The sequence below is a fragment of the Sparus aurata genome, chromosome 8 (assembly GCF_900880675.1).
Source record: "Sparus aurata chromosome 8, fSpaAur1.1, whole genome shotgun sequence".
Lineage (NCBI taxonomy): Eukaryota > Metazoa > Chordata > Actinopteri > Spariformes > Sparidae > Sparus > Sparus aurata.
Genome location: NC_044194.1, coordinates 15,771,963 through 15,795,413, shown reverse-complemented (window position 1 = coordinate 15,795,413; position 23,451 = coordinate 15,771,963). Strand labels below are relative to the sequence as shown.

At 42.0% G+C, this 23,451-nt stretch overlaps 2 protein-coding genes across 3 annotated transcripts in view; one reads left to right on the top strand and one right to left on the bottom strand.

The window, feature by feature from the left end:
- The window catches only part of camk1db (calcium/calmodulin-dependent protein kinase 1Db), a 25,841-nt gene extending 8,657 nt beyond the window's left edge, over window positions 1-17,184 (top strand). For both annotated transcript variants that reach the window (XM_030426019.1, XM_030426020.1), the window contains exons 2-11: window positions 4,632-4,763; window positions 5,856-5,930; window positions 8,254-8,392; window positions 8,726-8,852; window positions 9,094-9,169; window positions 10,448-10,560; window positions 11,750-11,828; window positions 12,552-12,639; window positions 12,749-12,911; window positions 15,230-17,184. In XM_030426019.1, coding sequence (XP_030281879.1) covers window positions 4,632-4,763; window positions 5,856-5,930; window positions 8,254-8,392; window positions 8,726-8,852; window positions 9,094-9,169; window positions 10,448-10,560; window positions 11,750-11,828; window positions 12,552-12,639; window positions 12,749-12,911; window positions 15,230-15,381 — 1,144 coding nt within the window. In that variant the 3' untranslated portion in view covers window positions 15,382-17,184. The remainder of the gene's footprint in view (window positions 1-4,631; window positions 4,764-5,855; window positions 5,931-8,253; window positions 8,393-8,725; window positions 8,853-9,093; window positions 9,170-10,447; window positions 10,561-11,749; window positions 11,829-12,551; window positions 12,640-12,748; window positions 12,912-15,229) is intronic.
- Window positions 17,012-23,451, bottom strand: ucmab (upper zone of growth plate and cartilage matrix associated b). The gene is made up of 5 exons (XM_030426022.1): window positions 23,264-23,451; window positions 23,075-23,137; window positions 22,889-22,984; window positions 18,984-19,082; window positions 17,012-18,883 (listed from the first exon to the last, which is right to left on the bottom strand). Exons 1-5 carry the CDS (start codon window positions 23,319-23,321, stop codon window positions 18,786-18,788), a joined length of 414 nt encoding a protein of 137 aa, XP_030281882.1. The 5' UTR covers window positions 23,322-23,451; the 3' UTR covers window positions 17,012-18,785.

Sequence of the window (23,451 nt, the reverse complement as noted above, 5' to 3'; positions counted from 1 at the left end):
AGCCTGGGTCGCTGAGACCCCCACCCCCTCCATCAAAAGAACTTCCTCCATCGAGGAGGCGTTTCATAATCGCCCAGGCCGTCCAGCTGAGGTTGCAGCCTGAAAGAAGTTTCTGGATGGTTGTTTGATACAAGACTTTTTTTTTTTTTGCATCTGCAGCATCAGCCGCGGGTTTCACACAGAGAGCAGCCCACGTTCACATTTCACATTAGTCAGCCGGTTTGGCTCGGCCATCTTGCACACAGTGTGGTGGTGTTGTGTGACTGCAGACTGTCACACACAGCTCATTCTGTTGTCCAAGAGCCGTGACGAGGGAGAACGAAGACTTTACAACTCAACTCAACATTATTTATTCAAGCGCGCAAGTCAGCTGACGCTGGGTCAGAAACATTTTGCAGCCATACAATCATATTCATCTTGAGAAATAGAATTTGTTGGGCAATCAGTATGGTAGTATGTATGGTAATCAGGCACACTGGTTGTTAAAGGTTCAATGGGCAGAGTTATTGGGATTCAGTGGGATCTATTGGCAAAAATCCACAAAATCCACCATGTTGCACCGCCATTTTTCTACTGTAGCCCAGAATGGACAAACCCACGCTGACTTTAGAAAGGGCCTTTGAGTTTTTAGTGAAGGGTGATGTTCGGGGTTTTTGGTTGGTTGGTTAGTTGTAACCTGCTTAAAAGTAGGCGCTCACCCCAAGAAAACACTGCTCCTGAAACGCCTTGTCAATAGTCTCGCTTTTAAGTCTGTGACTTTGTGACCTCACACTATGTCACATATTTGGATAAATTGTGCGGCTAGTAAGACCTGTAAGAATTGATTTTGTGCAGCTGCCCTGTTGTTGTTGCTGTTATTGGTGCTGGGTCAGGCATGTGTGAGCTGATCAATCAGAGGAGAGAGATGGGGTTGTAACGAGGCAGGAGAGAAAACTGATGTTTGTTTTTTTTTGGAGCACTGAAACATGTAAACCTATTTAGTAGTAACCAAAAAATGATAATTATGTTCCTAAAAATGAGCATAATATGTCTTGAATACCAGGAGAGGCCCTCTCTGGAGCCAGTTTGTTCCTTATAATATAGTATAGCCATTTTGTGTTCAGTGCCCGTCTGTCATGTGGAATTAAAGACTTCTTGTGAATGTCCAGGCTGGCGCCAAGGAACCCAGAATCAACGGCTGGACGGAAGCAGCTCAGACTCTGAGTGTAATAGGTGTCAGGCGTCTGCAGTTATAGCCTATGTTTAACCTTCCTGTGTACAGCGCTCTCAAAAATATGACAGTTTTTTTTTGTGATTTGCTAATCACCTTCTCTGCTGTGTTTTGGAGAGCTTGCTCTTTGCACTCAAGTTGCCATAACTAGCTGTTATATAAAAATGATTAAAAATACTTCCAACCTGGCTCTCATATTCCTTTTCAAATGTGAGTTACTGACTGGCTTTCTTAAAAAATGCCTCAGTGTTTGGGTCCAATCAATGATGGTGACCAGTAATTAAAGTGTTCCACTTCTTCTCCACATCTGTGCACCATGTTGGACTGTATCAAACAAAAACACAACCATTGTTATTTTTATGAATGCACCTAAATCCTGCACATTAGACCTTTTTGAATAGTACTGAGGAGCTTTCATCACAACTATCCACTATCATCAGATATTTATTTTCTATAATATATGTCAAAGATACAAAAAAAAACAAGTTCTTACATTTGTAAAGCTCTAACCAGAAAACGTTTGCTTGAAACGATTAATCGCTAATCAAAATAGTTGCTGATTAATGCTCTCTTGATCGACTGACTGTTTCCGAGTCATATGTGATGGCTGTGGATGTGTTACGGTATATTTGTTTGCATGTATATATGTGCAGATAACAGTGCGTGGGCGGCAGCATCATCACCATATGCATGTCTCCAGCAGACATCGCACCTTTTCTTTCCTGTGAAATTTCGAATTAAAAGATTGAATTCTATTAGAGGCTGTGACACAGTTTGCCATGCCTCATGCGTCGACGGAGCCGAGGAAAGTCACAGGCTTTTGGATTCTGTCATGTTGTCATTCACAGGAAGTGATGTTGCTGCTTGTCAATGTGGTGAGCAAGGGGGGGGGGGGGTGGCAGAAATGGCGCTGCATACGTTTCTGAACGCCCTCTCAGTGAGTTCACGGGTTTCCTGTGGTTTTCAGCATTGTGTGTCACCTGCTGCAGAAAGCGTGCTCTGAAAACAAGCCCTGCAAGAGGGCGGCTTCACAGGCTCAGCTCGTTGGCGGAGGAATTTCTTTTCTCCTCCTCATGTCCACACAGCTGTGGAGACTGTGGTCGCACGCGCTGAATAGAAATGATGCTCATTGTCCTCACGGCAACAGCTGCGGTGGGAAGATAGTGCCACAACACTCCTCCAACTCCCTCACTTACACAAGCCCTTGAATTTACATATGGTCCCACATCATGTGTCAGAACGAGGTCAAAGTCAGAAGGACGTATGCTCCGAGCCCACTTACTTCTGTTTGTCTGCAGCGGGCTCGTTCCACCTCATCACACCCGGGGCGGGGCTTTATGACCAGGTAGTGTGTTTGTGCAGAGTCTGTGTTTTATGTGTCGCTGCGCCGACTGACCCCCATCCCCCGCCACGTGATGGTGGAGCGAGGGATTAGCGTGGATTTGATGGCCTCGGTGGGACTTAGTGCAGTGAGTGGTGCTGAGTTTGGAGCCTGTTGAGAGGAACTGATTACACTTTGAGAACATAACAGACCTTTTGATGTCTTCCTTTTCTGTGAGGCGACGGATCACTGAAGGTGCATTTTTCCACATTGGTTTTACTTTTGTATGACTGACGACACTTATTTCGCACACAAGGTCTATGTCAGAGAGAGGGAGAAAACAAATGCAGGAGGCTGTGTGGTTAAAAACAGATGGCTGCCATTTTCATATTTTAAGGGCTTGTCCTCCTTTTTTCCTATTGGCAGGAGATTGGTACAGAGATAATGAAAATAAGTGGATTATAAGTTGATTGCTCTTTTGCTGCATTATAAGTGGGCTGAAACATTGCAGGATGACAGGAATGTCACTGGCAAAGCACGGCTATTTCTTTTAAAAGCATTTTGGCCGCGAGAAAGAAAGCCATCACGCAGAAATGGCTTCTGGCAAATGCTCCAAAAAACAACGAGCACACTGCACTTTGAATTTGAATCAAACTGTATTGAGAAACTGACCTTGATCCAAAGGCCGATGTGAAGAGTATGTAAGATATAGGAAAAAATACTGTATACATGTCCCTAATAAGATGTAGCCTATAATACTATATGTTGCTCAAAGTATTGTATTGCCCATGTCAACCCACTTTTGAGCTAAATGTAAGGTGGCCCTGAGGGTCAAAATACAAATAAAATTTTAAGAAGAACAGAGAATGTGAACACAATGACATACTGTACATCCCACAAGACCACATTTCAGACAACGCGCCACAGCAGACAAAGCAACAACATTTAATTTCAGAAAACACAACAACATTTCAGAAAAGAAAATTCTCACGCGCGTTTGTTTTATCAATATGTCGCGGTAATGCCTTTTGAGTTGTCGTTGTGTCTTGAAACTACGAGTACAAAGTTGCTGAAACAAAAAGCTCTATTTCAGCTTTACTGATGATTGAAAAGTGAAAGAAAAATTTGAACCACTGAACTGTAGGGGAGAATATTAATGTAAAACTAAACTTCTGAAGTCAGACAAGCTGATCCATGATATGTGAACTGGGGTCAGGACAGTGGTCAAAAACACAGAAAATGTCAGTCCTGTGACCTCAGTCTATTATTTTATTTCTTATCCTGATGCAAAGCAAGCCATATTCAGTTATTCCAGATATTTGTATTGCTTGTATTATCTTTTATTATCTTAACTAAATATTATGTTTTTGATAGGCGTGTTATTCAGTAAACTTCTTATTGGGCTTTTTATTTGTTTTGGCGTGCGCTAGTCCCTCCATTATAACCTCCTACCTTCTGTCAGTCTCGTAAAGTGGCACAGTTCAGTTGATTTGAGATCATATCAGTTGTTTGTCATTCAGTGAACGTGACCTAAGAGTTTCAAATCATCCATCGCCTCTTTAACATCTTTACAGAAGCCCTGCTGAGGGTAGCATCGAGGGGAAAAAAGGTGCCTCTGAAGGTCTGTAATGAAAAAAAAGAAGACGGAGGGTGAAAAAAGCAATCACGCTGCCTGCTCAGCCAGATTTATTAAGGTGGACTGACTGTGGTATCATAGCAACTGATACAGATTGCTTGAGCAAATATTCCCTTAATTCTGTATTTGTTTTTAAAAGGCTCTCTCATGTATGGAGACAGATGGCCGAGGAAGACACGCTCTCTGCCGTCCTAAATGGGTGTTTTTCAGAGGTTTTAAAAGTGTTTGCTGTGCTTTTGGCTGCACGCGAGTGCCGAGCGTAAGCCAACACAGCAGGCTGCTGGCCATGGTCAGGGACTTTGCCAGTTCTCAGTCAATATTCACAATATGCTGTTTGTGTACTCTGGCCTGTCTGCCTCTGAGTGCCCTCTATCTACTCACAGATGACAGGTTTTCTGTGTCAATATTGCCCGAGCGCATATGAAGCATCAAGACTAACATGTTTCTCTTTCTGTCTTTTGCAGCGGTGCGTTTTCTGAAGTGGTGATGGCTCGGGAGAAGGCCACGGGAAAGATGGTGGCAATCAAGTGTATCCCGAAAAAAGCGCTGAAGGGGAAGGAGACGAGCATCGAAAATGAAATCGCCGTGCTCAGGAGGTGGGTACCACGTGACCGGGGCCCATGAGGGAGTTTGCAGAAGAACAACGGCACTTTCGAACGGGTCTACCATGGCGCAGCGTCCTCTGGGAAGCTTCCCCTTCGCTCTGAGTAATGACTCAGAGTTGGGACGCTGGTGCCACTCAGTTTATTTAACAGTGATTGTCAGGCTTAAGTGACTTCCTTGTCGAATCCCATCTAACCACCATTTTGGCTCCTTGCAGTGTGTACACACACACACGCAGAGCTACACAGAGTATGATAGGATTGCATTGACACCAGGTGACAGTCCGTCCTCCTCCAGGCCCTGATGGGTGATAATTCCCCCGAGAAGCTCAGTTATCAGTCTCTGTTGAAGCGAGCGTGCCAGGTGTTGGGTGTAGTTGCCTGGTTACAGTTTCTATCCTTTGACTTCCTCCTTTTTTTCTCTCAGTCTTGTTTATCACCCATTTTTCTCCCTCTCGTCCTCACTTGGGTCCGTTTTGCCTAAAAGCCCTCAAACTGCAACCTTTTTCGCTCTGGACTTAAAAGAAAATGAAGTTCTGAAGGTTGTTTGGTCCTTTGAGACTCTTCCCACCTCCTCCTCTTCCGCCCCCACCTTTTCCTTTTCAGCCACCTGCCCTTGTGAACACACTATGTCATCTGCATATCTCCTCGCAGAGGTGTTTTTTTTTTCAATATTAAAACCTTGTTGGTTGCCTGGACACAGGCTGCCAGCGTCGTGATCCGTCGTATTTTATTTTCTTCAGGTGCTCCTGCTGACGGGGGTTTGCTGCTTCGTGACTCATTGATTAGCGTCCTCTAAGAATCCCCCTTCTCTCCATCACGCACAAAAGGTTTTCTCCCTCATTTGAAGCATACACTTTGCCAGGTTCTTTTTTCGAACGTGCACACATGAACACACAGACACTGTCACCCTTAGCCCAAACAACTGCTGTACCAGAAAGCAAAAAGAAAAAAAGCGTTTTGTTTTCAGTTGGCAGGGCATCGTTTCAACGAAAGAAAAGGCTAATTGCACCTCATTAGAGCCCTGTGCTGAAATGAACGCAGGCTGACAGCAAGCAAAGTGAGTGTTCTGTTCTCCCCCTCCAGGATAAAGCATGAGAATATCGTGGCTCTGGAGGACATCTACGAGAGCTCAAACCACCTGTACCTCATAATGCAGCTGTAAGTACATCAACCCAGTTCATTGTTTGTCGAGGTCAGCTCTTTGTCTCCCATTTGACGGGTCATTTTATTAATGTCTTGTGTTTTTTCGCTTGGTTAAGCGTCTGTAATTTCCTTGTGGCATTTTTGCCCTCAGATGAATGTCTGAGTGAATGCAGTGATGCCTTAAAAATGAAACCAGTGACAGTAGAGACAAATGTTTATCTGAGAAGAGAGATACCACTCTTATCAGTCTGTTGTAACACCGCAGCCAGCTGCCACTTAGCTTAGCATGAAGGCTGGAAACACTTTCTTCTTCTTCTTCTTCCTCTTTTTCTTCCTTTAATAATTCCCTTTCTTCTTCTTCTTCCTCTTCTTCTTCCATTAAAAATTCCCTTTCTTCTTCTTTTTCCTTTAGTAATTCCCTTTCGTCTTCTCCTTTTTCTTCTTCTTCCTTTTAATAATTTCCTTTCATCATCTTCTTCTTCTTCTTCTTCTTCTTCTTCTACTTCTTCTTCCTTAATTCCCTTATGTCTTCTTCTTCTTCCTTTTAATAATTCCCTTTAGTCTTCTTCTTATTCCTTTTCTTCTTCTTCTTCTTCTTCATCTTCTTTTAATAATTCCCTTTCTTCTTCCTCTACTACTTCTACTCAAAATTCTTCTTCTAATCCTCTTCTTCTTCACCTTTGTCGTTGTCGTCAACAATGTTATATAAAGTTTGGAAACAGAATTAAGTGGATTTTAAATACCACAATCTATAAAATTTGCCTAAAAAGTAGATACTGGAAGCTTTCAAGATCGATCATGACCTAGAATCGTCAAATCGCCCCCGCTCATTTGAGTCACCAGCATCTGTTTTTTAGAAAAATGAATGCCCACTAACACTTTGAAAAACCCAGAAGGTCGTTTAAAATCACTTACTGCTGTCCAAAATGTATTTCCACTCTCCTAACCATCTTGATGGTGTAATTTTTGTCCATTCACTGCAAAAGCTTTTTAACCTGTTTGCCAAGTTCTTACTTTCAAGTTAGACAGGGATGACGTAGTGCTCACTCATATTTTTTTTTTTTGACAAAAAGAAAATATAAACAAAAAAATGACATCAGTAGGGAGAATTGGAACTGATCACATTCATGTCATACAAGTTCAGCTCGCACACAGGCACTTACATTTTTGTACTGATTGAAAAAGAGCTGCTAGGCCAGACAGGGAAACATTGACAGACATGAGAGAGGTTTCAATCAACTCATCTAACTCATCCTACTTATTCCCTTTCTTCTTAGAAAGAAATGGAATAAGTGGCTTTCATTTAAACTCTTTAATCTTGAGCTCCAGCTTACTGGAGCTTACTAATTTAACTTGATGTTTGTGTCAGAAATATCTTGTTAAATGTATCTCAGGCAGGGTTTGGGGAGGTGTACAAATGTTCCTCTGTACCATTACCGTCTTCCTGTGTGTGGCATATGTCATCATGATTTCAGACACCTTTCCCCTCAACACTAAGCCACAGTGTTTATGACTAATGCACCAGCCATTTAGGCAGCGATTATCTGCCCGCGCTGCACCTCTGAAAGGTGGGTAAAGTTGCCTTGAAGCCTCACTTATAAGAATGTCGATCGCCACTCGTCAGTGAAAGCAGGCACACTCTCATGATAATGCTCAGCTGGATATGAGTCACCTTTTGGGTCTTTGCCCCTCTGTAATTGTGCCTTTAAGTAGTGAAGAACATTTTCTGATCACTTAATGTGACAAAGTAGTTAGTCTCAAAAATCCCAGTGATATATGAGAAATACTGGAAAACTGCAAAATTGCAGTTAAATAGGATCACAACAAAAGCGAACATAAGCTTTACAAATTACAGTGACAAAATGCACTGAATGAGATGTATCCATTATTTTGTCCACACAATGTACTGTATATGTACCAGTGCCGTTGTTGTGTCCTGGTAATAATTATAGTCTCATGTAACATTTGCCCAACTAGCCCAGGAAGCTAAGCTGACAAAACGACATGACTGAGAGAAACGGCGGCTCACACTCCTGCCGGATATTCAACCGAGTGTCTTGGGATCGCCTAACTGAGCTGGTTTAATAAGAACATAATAAACAGGACAAGGAGACGTAATGTTGGTGTACTGAGCAAACATATCACAAACAACAACAGCTGCAGCATCTCTGAGGGGACACGGCACTTAATTACGCTCTCTGTACGGGAGCCTTTTAAATCACAACATTATGATGGTCAGGGATTAGGAGTCGATGGCTGATGGCCGTCAGCTGTCAGATGGCTCATCAACCCAGCCCTTATCATGATATAAACCAGTCTGTTTTCTGTTTGCTGACAGGGTGTCTGGAGGTGAGCTGTTTGACCGCATCGTGGAGAAAGGCTTCTACACAGAGATGGATGCCAGTCGGCTCATTCGACAGGTCTTGGATGCAGTCAACTATTTGCACTCCATGGGCATCGTGCACAGAGACCTAAAGGTACAACAGCATTCAATGTGTTGTTTTTGTTGCTGAAGAGAACTCCTGTGAGGGGAAATCCCTGCTAGTTAACCTGTGTGAGCGCTGTTACGTGAGTGCTTAGTGAGGCTCACCCACAGAGGTTAAATGTCAGGGATTTACCTACTCGGTAAAACTGATGAAGCCTCTTGGATGAGCTGTAAAACTCCCCCCACCGACCCTTCCAAGACAAATCCTGGGGATTTTGTTTCATATTTTGTCTGATATCTTGCTGTCTGGATGACTGGAATTAATCCACACAGCACGTAAGGTCATATTACCACACACGTTTTGACTCTTTCCTCTTATTTGCAGCCTGAGAACCTGCTGTACTTCAGTCCCCATGATGAATCAAAGATCATGATCAGCGATTTTGGCTTATCAAAGATGGAGGGAACAGGCGATGTGATGGCCACCGCCTGTGGGACTCCAGGATATGTGGGTGAGGACGCCCTCTGAGCTGTAGCTTTGGTGGAAACTTCATCTGGGATAATTGCATCCACTAGTTGGCTAAACATGATCTAATCTAATCTGCCAGTAGCCACAGGATAACCTTTGCCATCTGCTGCAGGCACACATTTTAGATTCTTCTCCAGCCTCCTGTCTCATGGTGAAAGGTTGAAAAACGGATGAAGATAATTAGTTTTCTGACCATTGTTTGAAGCATGATTTCATTCTTCCAGCTCCTGAGGTTTTAGCCCAGAAGCCCTACAGTAAAGCTGTGGACTGCTGGTCTATTGGCGTCATCGCTTATATTTTGTAAGTACTCACTTGCACTCAGTATGGTCATTAACTGAAGCTTATTTTCTGCGTTTGATGGCTTGATTTTCATGTATTTCTGAAGCTTTATTTAAAAGGAAATCCTCAAAACCACAAGGGAAACCTCATTCAGATTATAACGTTTTTTATCAAGATTGCAAAGTGAAAGATAAACATCCTAAAGATAAAGGTAAAACGATCACAGGTAGGTTGTGTCAGTTGCCAACAACAGAGTACCTGACAACACGATAAGAGAGGAGCTTACATACTAGACGGATGGTTGCATTCTGCTGACGTTTTGGTTTAGGCACGAAAATTACAAGGTTAAGATTAGAAAAAATATCATGGTTTCAGTCAAAATAAGTGTACTAATTACACAATTACGTAACTTGACACAAACCATGATTTCTTTTCCACCATTGTTCCCGAGACGGAAATATGAAGCCACAGTGAAACTACATCTAAGCAAGTTTTTAGTATTTAAAAAATGTTACATATTGTACATACTGGATGTCTACTGGTGAAGGTGCAGTCACAGACGTTGTCTGTCAATCATCTGAGGCCGTGAGCCATCTGCTCATTAGTTAAAATATTTCAGTCTGACCCAAAATGAGGAACTGACTAAAAGACCAGCACACCATAGTGTGGCTAAAGCAGTAACATTTTTAGAGACATCGATAAGGATCGTGTAAAAGATGATGTAAAAACAATACGACACAACCACTTTGACACGGCATAAATAGTAGTCTGAGGGAAGCCCACAGCTGCTGTTCCTATTTCACAGAGCTTATAAAACTTTCAAGGGGAAGCTGCCAAACTAATTAAGTGGTGTCGCTCGTTAGCAAAGAGAAAATCCCTGGTGATGTTGCCCATTCGTTAGGTGTGATGAATTTTGAGGTAATTAGATGAAAGAGTTTCAGATGCCCCCTCAAATGAGGCCTCTGCCTGGTGCTTGTCATGTACAAGTTTATACTGTTTCATAATCAAGATCACGATTTAAACACACGGCATGGATTTACGTTGTAGATTTACGGTTTGCGTGAATGTTTTTCTCCGTATCATATGTTCTGTCCCATATTCTCCCCTCTTAATATTTATGTAGTGTCTATAATCCCTCTGAACCATCTACTCTCGCATGCTATATAAAAAATTATGAGAATGCCAGGGAATGAGATTAGGCCACAGCAAATCCTTTTTAGATTTGGGTTAAAGTTTCTAGCATCAGCCGGATGACGGCACTCGCTGCTGTTGTATAATCATCCATCTTCATCTTTGCAGGCTCTGCGGCTACCCTCCTTTCTACGACGAGAACGATTCGAAGCTCTTTGAGCAAATTCTGAAGGCCGACTATGAGTTTGACGCGCCGTATTGGGATGACATATCAGACTCCGGTGAGCTTGGACATCTATGTGTGTGTGTGTGTCTGTATGGGCTCCTGTGGACCGCTTTGGGACCTTATTTCAGAAAGAATATGTGTGGTGGTCAACGTCGAGAGACAAATAATCTTTTGGTCTCGTTTGAATTGTGCCATGAATTACACATATGACGTGTGTCACTTTAAACTTCAGAAAGTCACAGTTTGGCTTGAAAATGTCTAATTAGAATATCTACACACATAACAGCCGCGTAAGTGTCATTGACTCATTGGAATGCTCACCAAAAACCCAAAACTGAAACCTTGTAGTCAGTCCCGCAAATCAGCTAGCTCACAGAACTGTCTGACTCTCCCTTTACATAACTGCAGCTGTCAATGTGCCCGCACTTGTAGTGATTTTCACCTTTTTCTGTGAGGAGGTGACGGCCACGCTGGTGTTGGTGAAGTGTGTATATATAGTGCCCTTAGGTCATGCTCGAGGGTCTGCACAGAAGGAGCGGTTGTTTTGAACTGCTGTGGAGATGAGATGTGCTGTCTCCAAGACAACCAAGGTCACACTCTGTTCATGTTGCATCCAAACCTTCAGTATAACTCATACGAGAGACGCACAGGAACCACGATAGTCAAAACTCCACATTCTCCGATCAATTAAAGCGTGACTTAGGTTGGCACGGAGTGTCCCACAGAGTGTTCTGTAGTGGGCTTAAATAGTCAAAGACTGGTAAAGTCCTTCAGAACCGGCGTGTACTGTTGATCTATGTTTTCCTCAATCAAGTTTCATTAAGGACTTAAATGCAAGGCATCAGAAATCCTGAAACGCCTTTCTCACCTCACACTTTTAAGACCAAGTTTGTAGCAAAGTTAGCTTGCTCATGCTAACCAGAATATCAGCATCTCTGAAAGTGTAGCAAAAGTCCAGAGCTAAACTTTATTTTTTTTTTTTATGAATTATTCAACATGTTTTACTGTATTCAGTTATGTTTTGACTCCTTGAAAAGAGTGTTTTGTTGTTATACTTTTAACTAAACTAAACTAATGGAACTGTTATTTAGTTTGCTGCCTCAGGACATTGTCTCTGTTTGAAAATGTACAAGCGGTTGCAGGATCTGTAAGATAAACCATCACAAAAAAGTCTAAAGTCTCTCACTGTGGCAGAGTGTGGATCGTATTCTCAGCTGGATGTGTTCCTTTGATTGCCTCCACAGCCAAAGACTTCATCAGCTGCCTAATGGAGAAGGACCCGGAGAAGAGATTCACATGTGACCAGGCTCTCCAGCACCCTTGGTGAGAACCTAACCGCCGCCACACTGTGCCCCAACTAGACAAACACAGGGAACCACAAATCTTGGTGCGACTAAACAGCAGTATGACGCAGATTGCCAGGCTTACGCATTTGTCATGGAGAGCATGTCCTCCCACTGTCATCTGTCGCCATGGCTCCGAGCCGCGAACCCACCTCTGCACGGCACCGCCAGCCCTCAGAGAGAAATCTGCTGAATAAATGGCTGCCAATTAGTGGCTGGTGTCCTGAAGGATCCTTGAAGAATGTGGAAGCTCTAATGAACAATTAGGATGTCTTCCCAGGCCTGAGCCGGAGCTAACGAGAGCAGGCTAGCGTGGGCTGCTGTCTCCAGCTGAGGTGGCCAATATGAATAGGTCTGTTAGCCAGTAATGGGCCTTCGGGGTCCTGGGCAGGTGGTCATTCAGATACAAATAATGCGGTCTGTGACACCGGCAACAGGTATAACAGAGAGAAATAGGTTTCATTGACAAGCTTTCATACAGAGATTATGATGAATGTGACAGAAGGTGTTACAGTGTGAAAAACATCCAGCCATCAATCAAAGATGTTTTAGCAGAATGAAAATAAATGAGCTGATAGGAAAACAGCACAAGGAAGATTCCCAAAGTCTGACAAATACAAATATGAATAATTTGGGTGATGCTGTGTTTGTATGTGTGAAATGTTATTGACATGATCTAAAAGGACTTGCCTTTCATTTTCAGGATTGCTGGAGGCACTGCTCTCTGCAAGAACATACACGAATCAGTCAGCCGACAGATGCGGAAAAACTTTGCCAAAAGCAAATGGAGGGTGAGCAAAGGAGCCCTTTACAGAAAATAATCACAGCACAATATACTGAAAAGCAAAAGCATACGGTGGTAGTCTTTCTCTTTGGCTTTACATTTGTCTGTCTTCACAGCAAGCTTTTAATGCGACGGCTGTGATCCGCCACATGAGGCGCCTGCAGCTGGGCACCAGCTTTGGCAGCAGCATCCACAACGCCAACTCTGTGTCCAACCCTCAGAGCCGCGCTCCAGCCAAGAGCCAGTCTGTGGACTGTGCCCCGCTCTCCCCGACGGACCGTGAGTGACACTTCAGAAGCTCTCTGTAGACGCAAACACATCCAGCTTTAAGTGCCGCTCACTTTGCTGCCGTCTCCGTTCAGCTAATTGGCAGCTGTTTAAAAAGCCCTCTTGGTGTAATTTTCAATTAAACATAGTAGACCGAGTTCAGTGTTTGAAGTGACATGGTCACGATGTTTCTGCTGCCATTTAATGTAACATAATGGATTTTTATGAAAATATGTAACATCACAGCATCACATCTATGATTTAAGTTGTAACTCAAAAATGAACAAAAAGCTAAATATTTTGCTTGTTCCAGCTTGTGAGGATTTGTTCTATATGATATAGAACATGGATTTAATTAATTCTATGGATTTCAAGGTGCAATATGTAAGAAATTCAGGTTAAAACATTCAGAAAGTAACGAAATATAAAGACAATGTGAACAAAGAGGAGTTTTGACATCATATTAATGTATTATGTTGCAGATATATCTATTGAAGTTACCCCGAGATTCCACCAGATACGTGTCTGCTGCGTTACTGCTCCGATCCAGTTTTGCTCCGCCGTCTGCCGTCCGGTAACCCCCCCGCGGTTGCGTTTTGAGTCCGCCACGGAGTAGTACGATTGACAGCTGGTGTCGCGAGGCCGAGGAGTTCCCGCAATAACCAAATAATCACTCGCAACCGCAGTTATAGGTATTTGTCATAAAAACAACAACAGGAAGTGTTCCCGACCGAAGGATTACCAGAAGAGCTTGTGTTTGTCTCTTTTTTGAGATTTGTGGGCTGGTGTCAACACGGAGTGACTTAATTTGAAAAGTAACCGGATGTCATAATGATGTTTCGGTGCTTGACTTCCTGTCTGCCTAATGCTAAATCAGCTCTGCTAGCGTGGCGGAGACGTAACGCAATGTAGGGGTTGGTATATTATCCAGTTAGCCCTGTGCTGTTCTTATTAGATAATATCTCCCTGAGCTCCCAGTGTGGACAGTTAGCTGCACAGCTAACTGGCTTATTGCAGTAGTTGGCAGTTACTCTGGTGAAATGAGAAAAGAGCAGAACGAACAAAACACAAACAAAACCTCCATGTTATCCAAAAACTATTTACAACATAAATGAGTCACATTGGGTGACATGTTCCTTCATCACGATGGACATGTTGGAGATATTCACTAGAGGATCAAGTGAGCGTTAATTCATGGCTGAAAATTGCATTATTCACTCTGGTTTGCTAAAAAAAAAAAAAAAAAACTGTGTAACTCAAGTGTTTGGGAGGATTATTATATATTTATCTCTAGTAAGAACCAATGGGCCTGGGGCTGAGTGTCACAGGCAGGCTTTTGTTTCCATAATGTATTGTGAGATGGTCTTATGTTTTGTCCACATCGGCTGCCTGTGTAGTGCATGACAGCTGCGTGGCTGAGCTGCTGCTGCTCACACACGGGGTTGGTTGCAATCAATCAAAAGCTGACATCGTAGGGAGACGGGGGAGACAGGATGCAGGTTAAATTCAGGGATAATGGTGCACATTTTCAGCTCGTTTCCCGGAACACGTTCTCAGTTGTTCACATGAAAAGGGACAGAAATAGTTGTGTAACAAATAAAAACAAGAGCTGGGGAGAGAAGTTCAAACCCAAACTCCTCTCTCACCTCCACAGAGATGACCAATGACAGCAAGTCGGAGAGTGCGTGTGAATGTTGGATTGTCACAGTCATTCAAAGTTACAGAGATGGTCGGATGTAGACCTCCATTATTCACCATCTGAAAGGTGTTGGATCATCCCACAAGCACTTCTGAAGAACTGACTCCTTAACACATTGTTGGTTTTGGTCTCATTGAATTAAACAAAACATTTTCTTGACTTATCCTTTAACTCCTAAATTTAGTTAACGATGTAATGTGCATTTGATTGTTGAGTCTCATTCCCAGGTCAATACTGACGGTTCGGGTTGGTGGCTGGCCTGTGCTCTTTGGTTAGGGAGACATGTAGACATAAAGATCACAAGAAAACTCAAACTCTCTTGTAAACTATTAAAATGAACCCAGGATCTTAAGGTCTAACATGATGATGCCGTGACAAAAAAAGGCATTTGAATAATTTATAAGAGAGTGCCTCAGAGTTTTGCTGTGATTCTTATGTCTTCTAATAAGTTCACTGACTGGGTGACTTTATAAATGATGTAATGTGAGTTATAGCTGGCAGCATGGTAGATGATAAGAAGTATCTTTAATGCAATATTAATGTGTTAATTGTGCAAATTGAAAAATTCAGAGGCTATTTCGCCCACCTCTATTGGACCGTCAATGACAGGCTACTACATTTTCTCCCACAGGTCCTCCAATAGCTCCGTTGCCCTCTGCTGTTAATGCGTATGATCAGGACTCTGACGCCCCCTCACCGGTCTGTGAGGAGTCATCTGTGGTCGCCGAGCCACCGCGGCCACGACCCTCCACCGTCACGGTCATCCACACTGGGACTAAATGACGCCAGGTTCCGCGGGAGGTGAGCTGGGAGACCACAGAGCTTTGAGACGGTGATAAAAAACCATCCCAGGCCTCAATGTTGTCGCCCAGTTTGCCCATCCTGCAGCCTCCCATCTGTTTCTGCCAAACCACGGGGGGAAATTGAGGAGCGTTGGCTTCGCTCCATTTACCATGGCCCAGCACGGCACCGCACTGCTTACCTTCCTGCTGTCACACTGACCTGGAAGTACAGAGGGGAAGATGCTCACCAGAAGTTGAAGCCTTGTCCAACCTGGATCATGGCTGTCTGGCAGATAGACAAGCAGCTGTTCTGGGAAGTGCCACACTAAAGGGAACTCTTTTTTTGTAGCTGCTATCATTTTGGACTGTGAGTGTCTTGAGACAAGGACGCTCTGCTGTATGCCTTGTGTAAATATCCTGCCTGGAACTGTTGAGTGGAGTCATGTTATGCAAGTGAAATATAAGCTTCAAGCCGTGGTAAATAATCGTGACATCATCTGCACTCTGGACTTCTTGTCGTTTTGACAGCTCTCGTTAATTTGCTGTGGTATTTGCTACAATGGCTCGCAGGGTAATAACTCCCAACAGTGTGACAGTGTGTGTTCTCTCTTTGCTTTAACGTGCGTGGACATGAAACACGAGCAGGACGGTGTGCATCAGTTGCACTAATGTATTGGATTATTTATTTTCTTACAATATATTATGACTTTTTTTGTAAGACTACCACTTGCAGAAAATTGTGTAAATGTCTTATTAGATTGGACTGACCGGTTATTGAATTAAATGATAAAGATACAGTATCTAATAGTTGTTGCTTTGTAATTGCTGTTTTTATTTGAATAATCAGTCTCGACTGTGAACTCCTCCTGGACCACAGGAGGGCGACCTCGTGTTGTTGCTGTGTAGCCAGTTCTCAGGGATGTGCTCCAACATGAAGCTAACCAAACGCCCCCTCAGAGTGATGAGGACGGCGAAAAGTGAAACCTCCAAATACTGCATGTTGCTCTAATGTGCCATTATGAGAGTTTGCCAGATGCTTCCCTTTCTATAAATCCCCCCTTTATTGACTGTATGAGCGTAATGTAACTCGTACTGAATGGATTGTCCTCCCTTTAAAAACCTTGAATTACATTTGGATTTAAAGAAACTGTTTATCAGTGAAGTGTGCGTTCACGTGTGCAGTAAAACCTGTAAAAAGTGAATGCAGATATTACTCGACTGCTCCCACCGCAGAATCGTCAAGTCGTACAGTTCAGTAGTTGTATTGTCGTGCTCTGCTTCCGCTCACGAAGGGGCTGGTCTGAAAAACCGTTCGCTCCCTCTGTGTTTAATCACTGTGCTTTCATACCAGCCCGTTGAATTTAGCAGAAAGACTCGTTCTCCTGCTCTCACTCCCGCTTGCTCTCTAGAGACCTTCACACAGAGAAGAGAAGGGAACCTGTCTTTGTATTTTTCTCTGTGGACCCCATGTTCAATTTGCAATCACTCAAAAGGGGGGAAAAAGGAAAAACGGGAACACTCCAGCAAAACATGCCTGATGACGAGGGCTTTGCAAATCTTGAATTATCTGAAAATGTTGTGGTGAATAATTGACTTGACTGTAAATACAAAAACTCAACAACACACTTAGCTTGGGTCTTGAGTGTTTATTTTTGTCTTTCCTGTATATTTCTTTTCTCTGCAGAAAACAACAGCAGAAATCAAACTATCAAGCGTTTTAAAAAAGTCCAGTCGGTTTGCATGTATTACATATTGTTGCAGAAATGTCCTTTGGAGTTGTAGAAATTCATGTATTAAAAAAAAAGAGGCTTGTTTGCATGTGTGGTTGCTTTTTTGACAGGTTAAATTCAGGTGTTATTCATATTTCTAAGAGCACAAACTGTAACTGAATACAGATTTTAAAATGATAATGTTAAAAGAGTTAACTAATGCCATATAAGTGAGTAAATATATAGTGAATATAATATGTATATATGTATATATAAGAGTAAATGTAATATATTCACACCTATTCTGCTTCTGGTAACGTTATAAATCATTAAACATCGTTTTCAAGCAGGAGACCTTAAACCACGTTAACGGTTAAAAGAAAAGTACATACCTAACATTGTTGATCAACATAATTTATCATAATCATAATCTAATGACTTGCGACAAATTGATGCAAATTGTACAGGAAGTCGGTCAATCAAGGGAACTTTGAATCCTAGTCCCCTTTTTGTATATTGAGAATACAATACAATAAAATACAATAGGTGTATGTTTTTGGACAATTGCTGTCATAGTTTTAGTCTTGGGCCTCCAAAACAGAGATAACTTCTCTATATATACATGCTGTATTTAGATACTGTACTGTCTGCTGTACATTTATTTGTCTGTGAGTGACTTTTCAGTAAAACTGCCTGTAATCACTGGTTTCAACGTAAATATTTTTTCTGTCAACTATTAAACTAAACTGACTATGTTTCTTTGGTTTTTCACTGTTGGTTGACAAAAAAAGTAATTTCACTGAGTCAGCTTGTTTTGGGGAAGTTGTGATAATGATTTCAATTTTTTTTTTATTGAATATTTGATTAGCCAAAAAATAATTACACAGCTGCAGCTGTAAATAAAACGGATAAACATTTGTTAATCTATAACCTATGATGTTTAAAGCACACAATCTTTCCTTATTATTTGCGATAACAAGTTTCATGGTTATTTCTATATCTTGTCGAGGTTATGTTTTAACTCCTGTCCCTTTGTTTATTTCTTGGTTGGTTTGTCAGCAGGATTACACAAATGCCACTGAACAGATTTCCATAAAATTTGGCTTGATGATGTGTTTTTTGCACAGAATAAATCCCATTAATGTTTGGTCAGAACAGGATAAAGAGCAGGATCCAGACTTTTTGTTTTGCACTTTTTTCTCTACAATTTCATAAATTCCGGAGGGAATAATACATGGATCTTGGTGGAAGAAATCTGTTGTATATAGGTGGCTGGTATCTGTAAGTGAGTACAATTTGATGCAAATCCAAATAAAAATCTGGATCTGGTGGATTTAAATATGTCTTAATTAATATTGGATTAGGGTTGATTAAATTAAAGGGGACTGCTGCCTCTTGTGGAGGTATGCACACACATAAGTTCAATAGAAAAAGAATGATTAAAAAGAAAAGTAATTGCAATTATCTTATACATACATTTGTGGGTCTTTAGGACACCAAACAATGATGGAATAAAGCCAACGTCATCAGCACAAGGGTTAAAAAACCAGACGAGTCTGAAAACCTCATTCTGTAGTTGATGTCTCTGCTGTTGAACTGTCAGGGACTGAATATAAAAGCGTCATCATGTTGTTGAAGACATTTCTTTCAAAGCCTCCTGTCAGCTCACAGCTTCCCCTCTCTCCTCCTCTCAGTCTCAGATGGACTGACGGTTGTACTCGTGGGGAGGATGCATCCCATCATAGTGAAACTCCCTCCACTGCTCGGTGCTCTCTCTGGTCCTCTCGTCTTGTTCTGGGAGATTATGAGAATGTTTTTTAGTTCATGAATGAGCCAGTTGAATGACTGAACTCGTCCCTCTCATCTTCATCAGAAATCATCAGGGTTTGCATACCATCGTGCTCCTCTTCAGCGTAGCTTTCAAACTCGTTCCTCTTCTCCTCGTGGAACTCTCGCTTTCGCTCATCTGCTGCCAGAATCTGCCTCTGCTCGGCTGCAAGAATGGAGGAAGATGAATTCACTGTGAACTGATGAACATCTAAAGAAAGACTTCAAGATTCATATATATATGTGAACAGGTGGCTTAAACTTAACTAAAACTCATGCAAACTGCTCTTCCTTGAATCGAGAACTCTGTCTCTGTTTATAGGCTACTGTGATTCAATATTAACAGCATTAGATTCACCTGGTATATGACTGTAAAAACATCTATATCTACCTCAATGCACAGTTTCTACAAATTAAAATTAAGGTTGAATGAGTATGTATATTATAGATTTCAGTTCGGATTGAGAATGGTTTTTGTAAAAGACTTGTTAACACCACATTTTCCAATACTGGACTTCAACACTGAGCAAGCTGGATGAGCAAGTATGACTCAAGTAATAGTAAACTATAATGAAGTCATCAGACTTTACATGATTTTGTTCAGTAAGGCCTCTGACTAATTTAAACGAAACTTAAGAAGGTCACTTGCCAAGACTGACTTCCCTCCCCTTCCGATAACTCCCTGGGTGGAAACTACCTGAAAACCACAGTGCACCTTGGGGATTTCTGGGGCCTGACATTCTTCAGTCGACTCAATCCGGTCAAGTTTAAGAAAATGTTTCAACAAGATATCACAACTCTGAATATGATCCACAAAACGGTTAAGAAGACCACTGATATCACGTGTGGAACATACTGGAAATAAACGGGATCAACTTAAAGAAGTAGCGCATCCAATTAAAAGCTCACCGACAAGTTTCAACGCACACGCTCAGCACAATGACGATTAATAACCTAAAAAAATACCACAGATCTGAATCAGTGTCTCTGAACAATAGCAGCTTGTTGTGAGGGAGAGAAGTCGAATGAGTCATGTCTCACTGTTTCTACGTGCAACACTCTTAATCGCTCCTCCTGTCCTCGTGTAACTCTAGCGTAAATGATGGAGGACAAAATCCACAGTCCTTGTTCCATCCAAAAATACATTCTGCAGTTCAGCAGAATGAGACTTCAGCAGTCCTGATAAGACACATCCACTTTACAGGAGAGATGAGTTTCCGATTTGGATCTGGCTCTGAGTCGCTCCTGATACAGATACAGAGAAGTGAGGCCAAGGATTTCAGACATGTGACCTCTGACCGGCAGGACTGGACGTTTGAAGAAGACCTCAGCACATTAATGTGCTCGTCTGTCATGTGTCAGTGAAACTCTGACGATGATTGCAGTAACACTAGAAAGAGCCACAAGCTGAGACAGGGAAAGTTTGGGATAGCCATGCTAACCTTTCTAAATTCAGGTCATGACCTTTGACCTTCCACCAGGATTCCCTGTACAAGTCTGAGCATGCAGTGAAGAGCTGAACTCAAAGCACTTTGTCTTAAATTACAAGGTTACAATGTTTATCAACGGCTGATTTAAATGCATTTAACCCACTACAGGGTCCACAGGGGAATGTTTTTAATTTCCTTCACAGCACTCCCACTGTGTTGTAAAAAAATACCAAATATTCTGTTGAAATATTAATACAAAAGAAAGTTAAAGGTCATCAAAATTAATAGTTCTTGAGAAAAACGTCTTTCAATGTCTGACATGAACAGTAGTTGAGTACCAAAAGTAATTTTCTGGAAAAAAGAATGTACTGAACTATGTACAAATAAGTCATAATTTAAATGTTGTATACTTTGGTTATACAATCTTATCAGATCTTATATTCCGAATTTTTCTAAATACTGGAATCATTATTTTTTATTAAAATCTGTAACTTTCTCTAATCAGTAGGGTTTGTAGAATGATATGTAGTGATATAAAGGCGATGTCTCTGGGTTTGCTGTATCTTTCCCCACCTGGTCGTTTATTTCTAAACTGTCCATATTGATTCCAACAGTGTTAAAGGAGTCAAAAATCCTGACACCTCCATTTCCCACAATGCAATATAGCTACTGAGACACAAACGCCACAAAAGACTTTTTCTACAAATGCATTTGCACTCCCCAAGACCTGTAAACACTTTAATAGAATGAATATTGAGAGAAAATGCCTATTGTTTCTTTTCCTCAAACAGCAGCATTCGTTTGGAGTCTGATGTCTCAACTTCAGAAAATCTGCATCACATTTCCCTCCGTCTAAAACAGCTAATAATCAAATATTTTCCTTCACAGATTTCATTCACCACTGAGCGACGTGTTTCAGGCTCTTCTAAGTGAGCGCAATGTTTTTCTCTCATTTTTTTTTTCTTGGTTTGTCTCTGACCCCTCTCCGGCTGTGTGTCGGCACATTCCTCATTCAACTCTCAACCGCTCACCCACTCACCCGTCTATCTCAGTCTTTTCACCAATTTACTGCTTTGTGCTCATTTTATCTCAGTCTTGTTCTTGTTACACACACACACACACACACACACACACACACACACACACACACACACACACACACACACACACACATACAAACACACCCACAGTCTGTTACACAACTCCATTTCAGAGCAGCCGTCTCAGTGGGTGCTCTCACCTTCCTGTTGGCAGAACTGTGCATAACAGCGCTGTTAAATCTCTCAAAAATGTCAAACATCTTACAGAATGTGAATTTTCATAACACTTGTGAGGAGGTTATTCAGTGATACAGTCTGAGGTGAGTGTGTGTGTGTGTGTGTGTGTGTGTGTGTGTGTGTGTGTGTGAGAGAGAGAGAGCTCCATGCTGCCCTGTGACTCCTGCTGCTGCCTCCAGCAGAGGAGTCGGAGCTGCTGTGTGAGCAGACAGGTCTGACACTGGACGCAGGTCGGGCCAGGTTCAGAAAAAACAGTGAACAGCTGCGAAGGTCGTAAAACATCCAGACTGTCATTAACATGTTTGCTCATAGTCTACTCAAGCTGCAAAAAGAGAACAATGCCAACTGTTTTGATATTCTAGAGCCCATTGTGCAGGACAGTCTCTCCTTAGGGGCAGTAAGTATTTGATTAAGATCATTTCAGTCAGATTTAGTAAACTTTTCTGGAATTAAGTAACGTTTTACTGATACTTTATATTTATTCTAAGCATTATAAATATTATTATTTACGTATATTTATTCATATTTCTACACTTAAAACATACTATGATACTATTATATTTACACATTATTGTACCCATAACTGGAATTATGGGTACAGTTAGTGCAATTGTCCTCTTTAGTCATATTTGTAGGTGACAAGTGAATAGAGTGTATACTGTACCGTCTGACTTTTATTATGTGGTATCATATGATTTGTCTTGTCATCATTTTAATCCATTATTCAATCAATGCCTTCCTTCTGCTTACGACTCTTGAGCTGTTCTAACGAGCACATTTCCCTGGGGAGGGATAAATAAAGTCTTATTTTACCTTGATACTAGAGCAGGAATTTGCAGAATCTTTTCTTTGACATAGCGATTACATTACAAGTCTTTGCACACCATACATTTTTAAAGACAGGTGTGCAGGATAGAAAAAAATCTGTGTTGATGACTTCTACTCACTTTTTTAATGAATAAATTATAAAGTGATCAACAGTGTAGATGATATTTTTGGCTTCTGAAATTGAGAAAAAATGACTTCCAAAGACAAATGATTTTATGATGATTAATTGGAAGCAACATAATGACTTCCCGCATGACATTACAGTGAAGAAATCTTGTAGTTCTGCTGCCAAAACATCCTGTATGATAAGACACAGATGCTACAATTACCACACACACACACACACACACACACACACACACACACACACACACAAGCACACACACACCGCTGTGGCTGACCAGACCTCAGTCCAAACTAGCCCAGAGTGAACTCACCATTAATCTCATCCTGAGACTTGGCTCCCCGTCTGCTGCGTCTCCTGAAGAAGTTTGAGGCGTCGGCCTCCTTCATGAAGATCTTCTTCAGCGCACCTGCAGTGAAAGCAGGAGCAGGCTCAGCTCACAACATGAAGAGATAAAGATAGAACATGTGGAACAGATGCAGCTGATTCAGCTCCTCACCTTGTGGGTCTTTTGCGCTGCCTGTGCTGCTGGGCACAGCTGCAGAGTCGGCCTCTGGAGACACTGGGTCAGAGGACAGAAAAACATGAAGGCTTTAAATTAGGACACAGAATCACTGCCCCCCATGCTTTCCTCTCCATGAAAATTATGAATAAACCACAGCTATCATCACTCCTGCATGAGACTCACAGGAAAGTGCAAAAAGCACAGCGACGAGAGCCAGGAGGCTTGCATACGTCCAGGACATCTTCAGCTCTGTGTATGATTGTTGAGGGACACGAGTACTGAGGTGGACCAGGAGGGAGAGGTGAGGAAGACGTATGTGAGAGAGGTGGGCTGGGAGCCTGGAGGGATATTGACTGCTCTGTCAGAGGAGA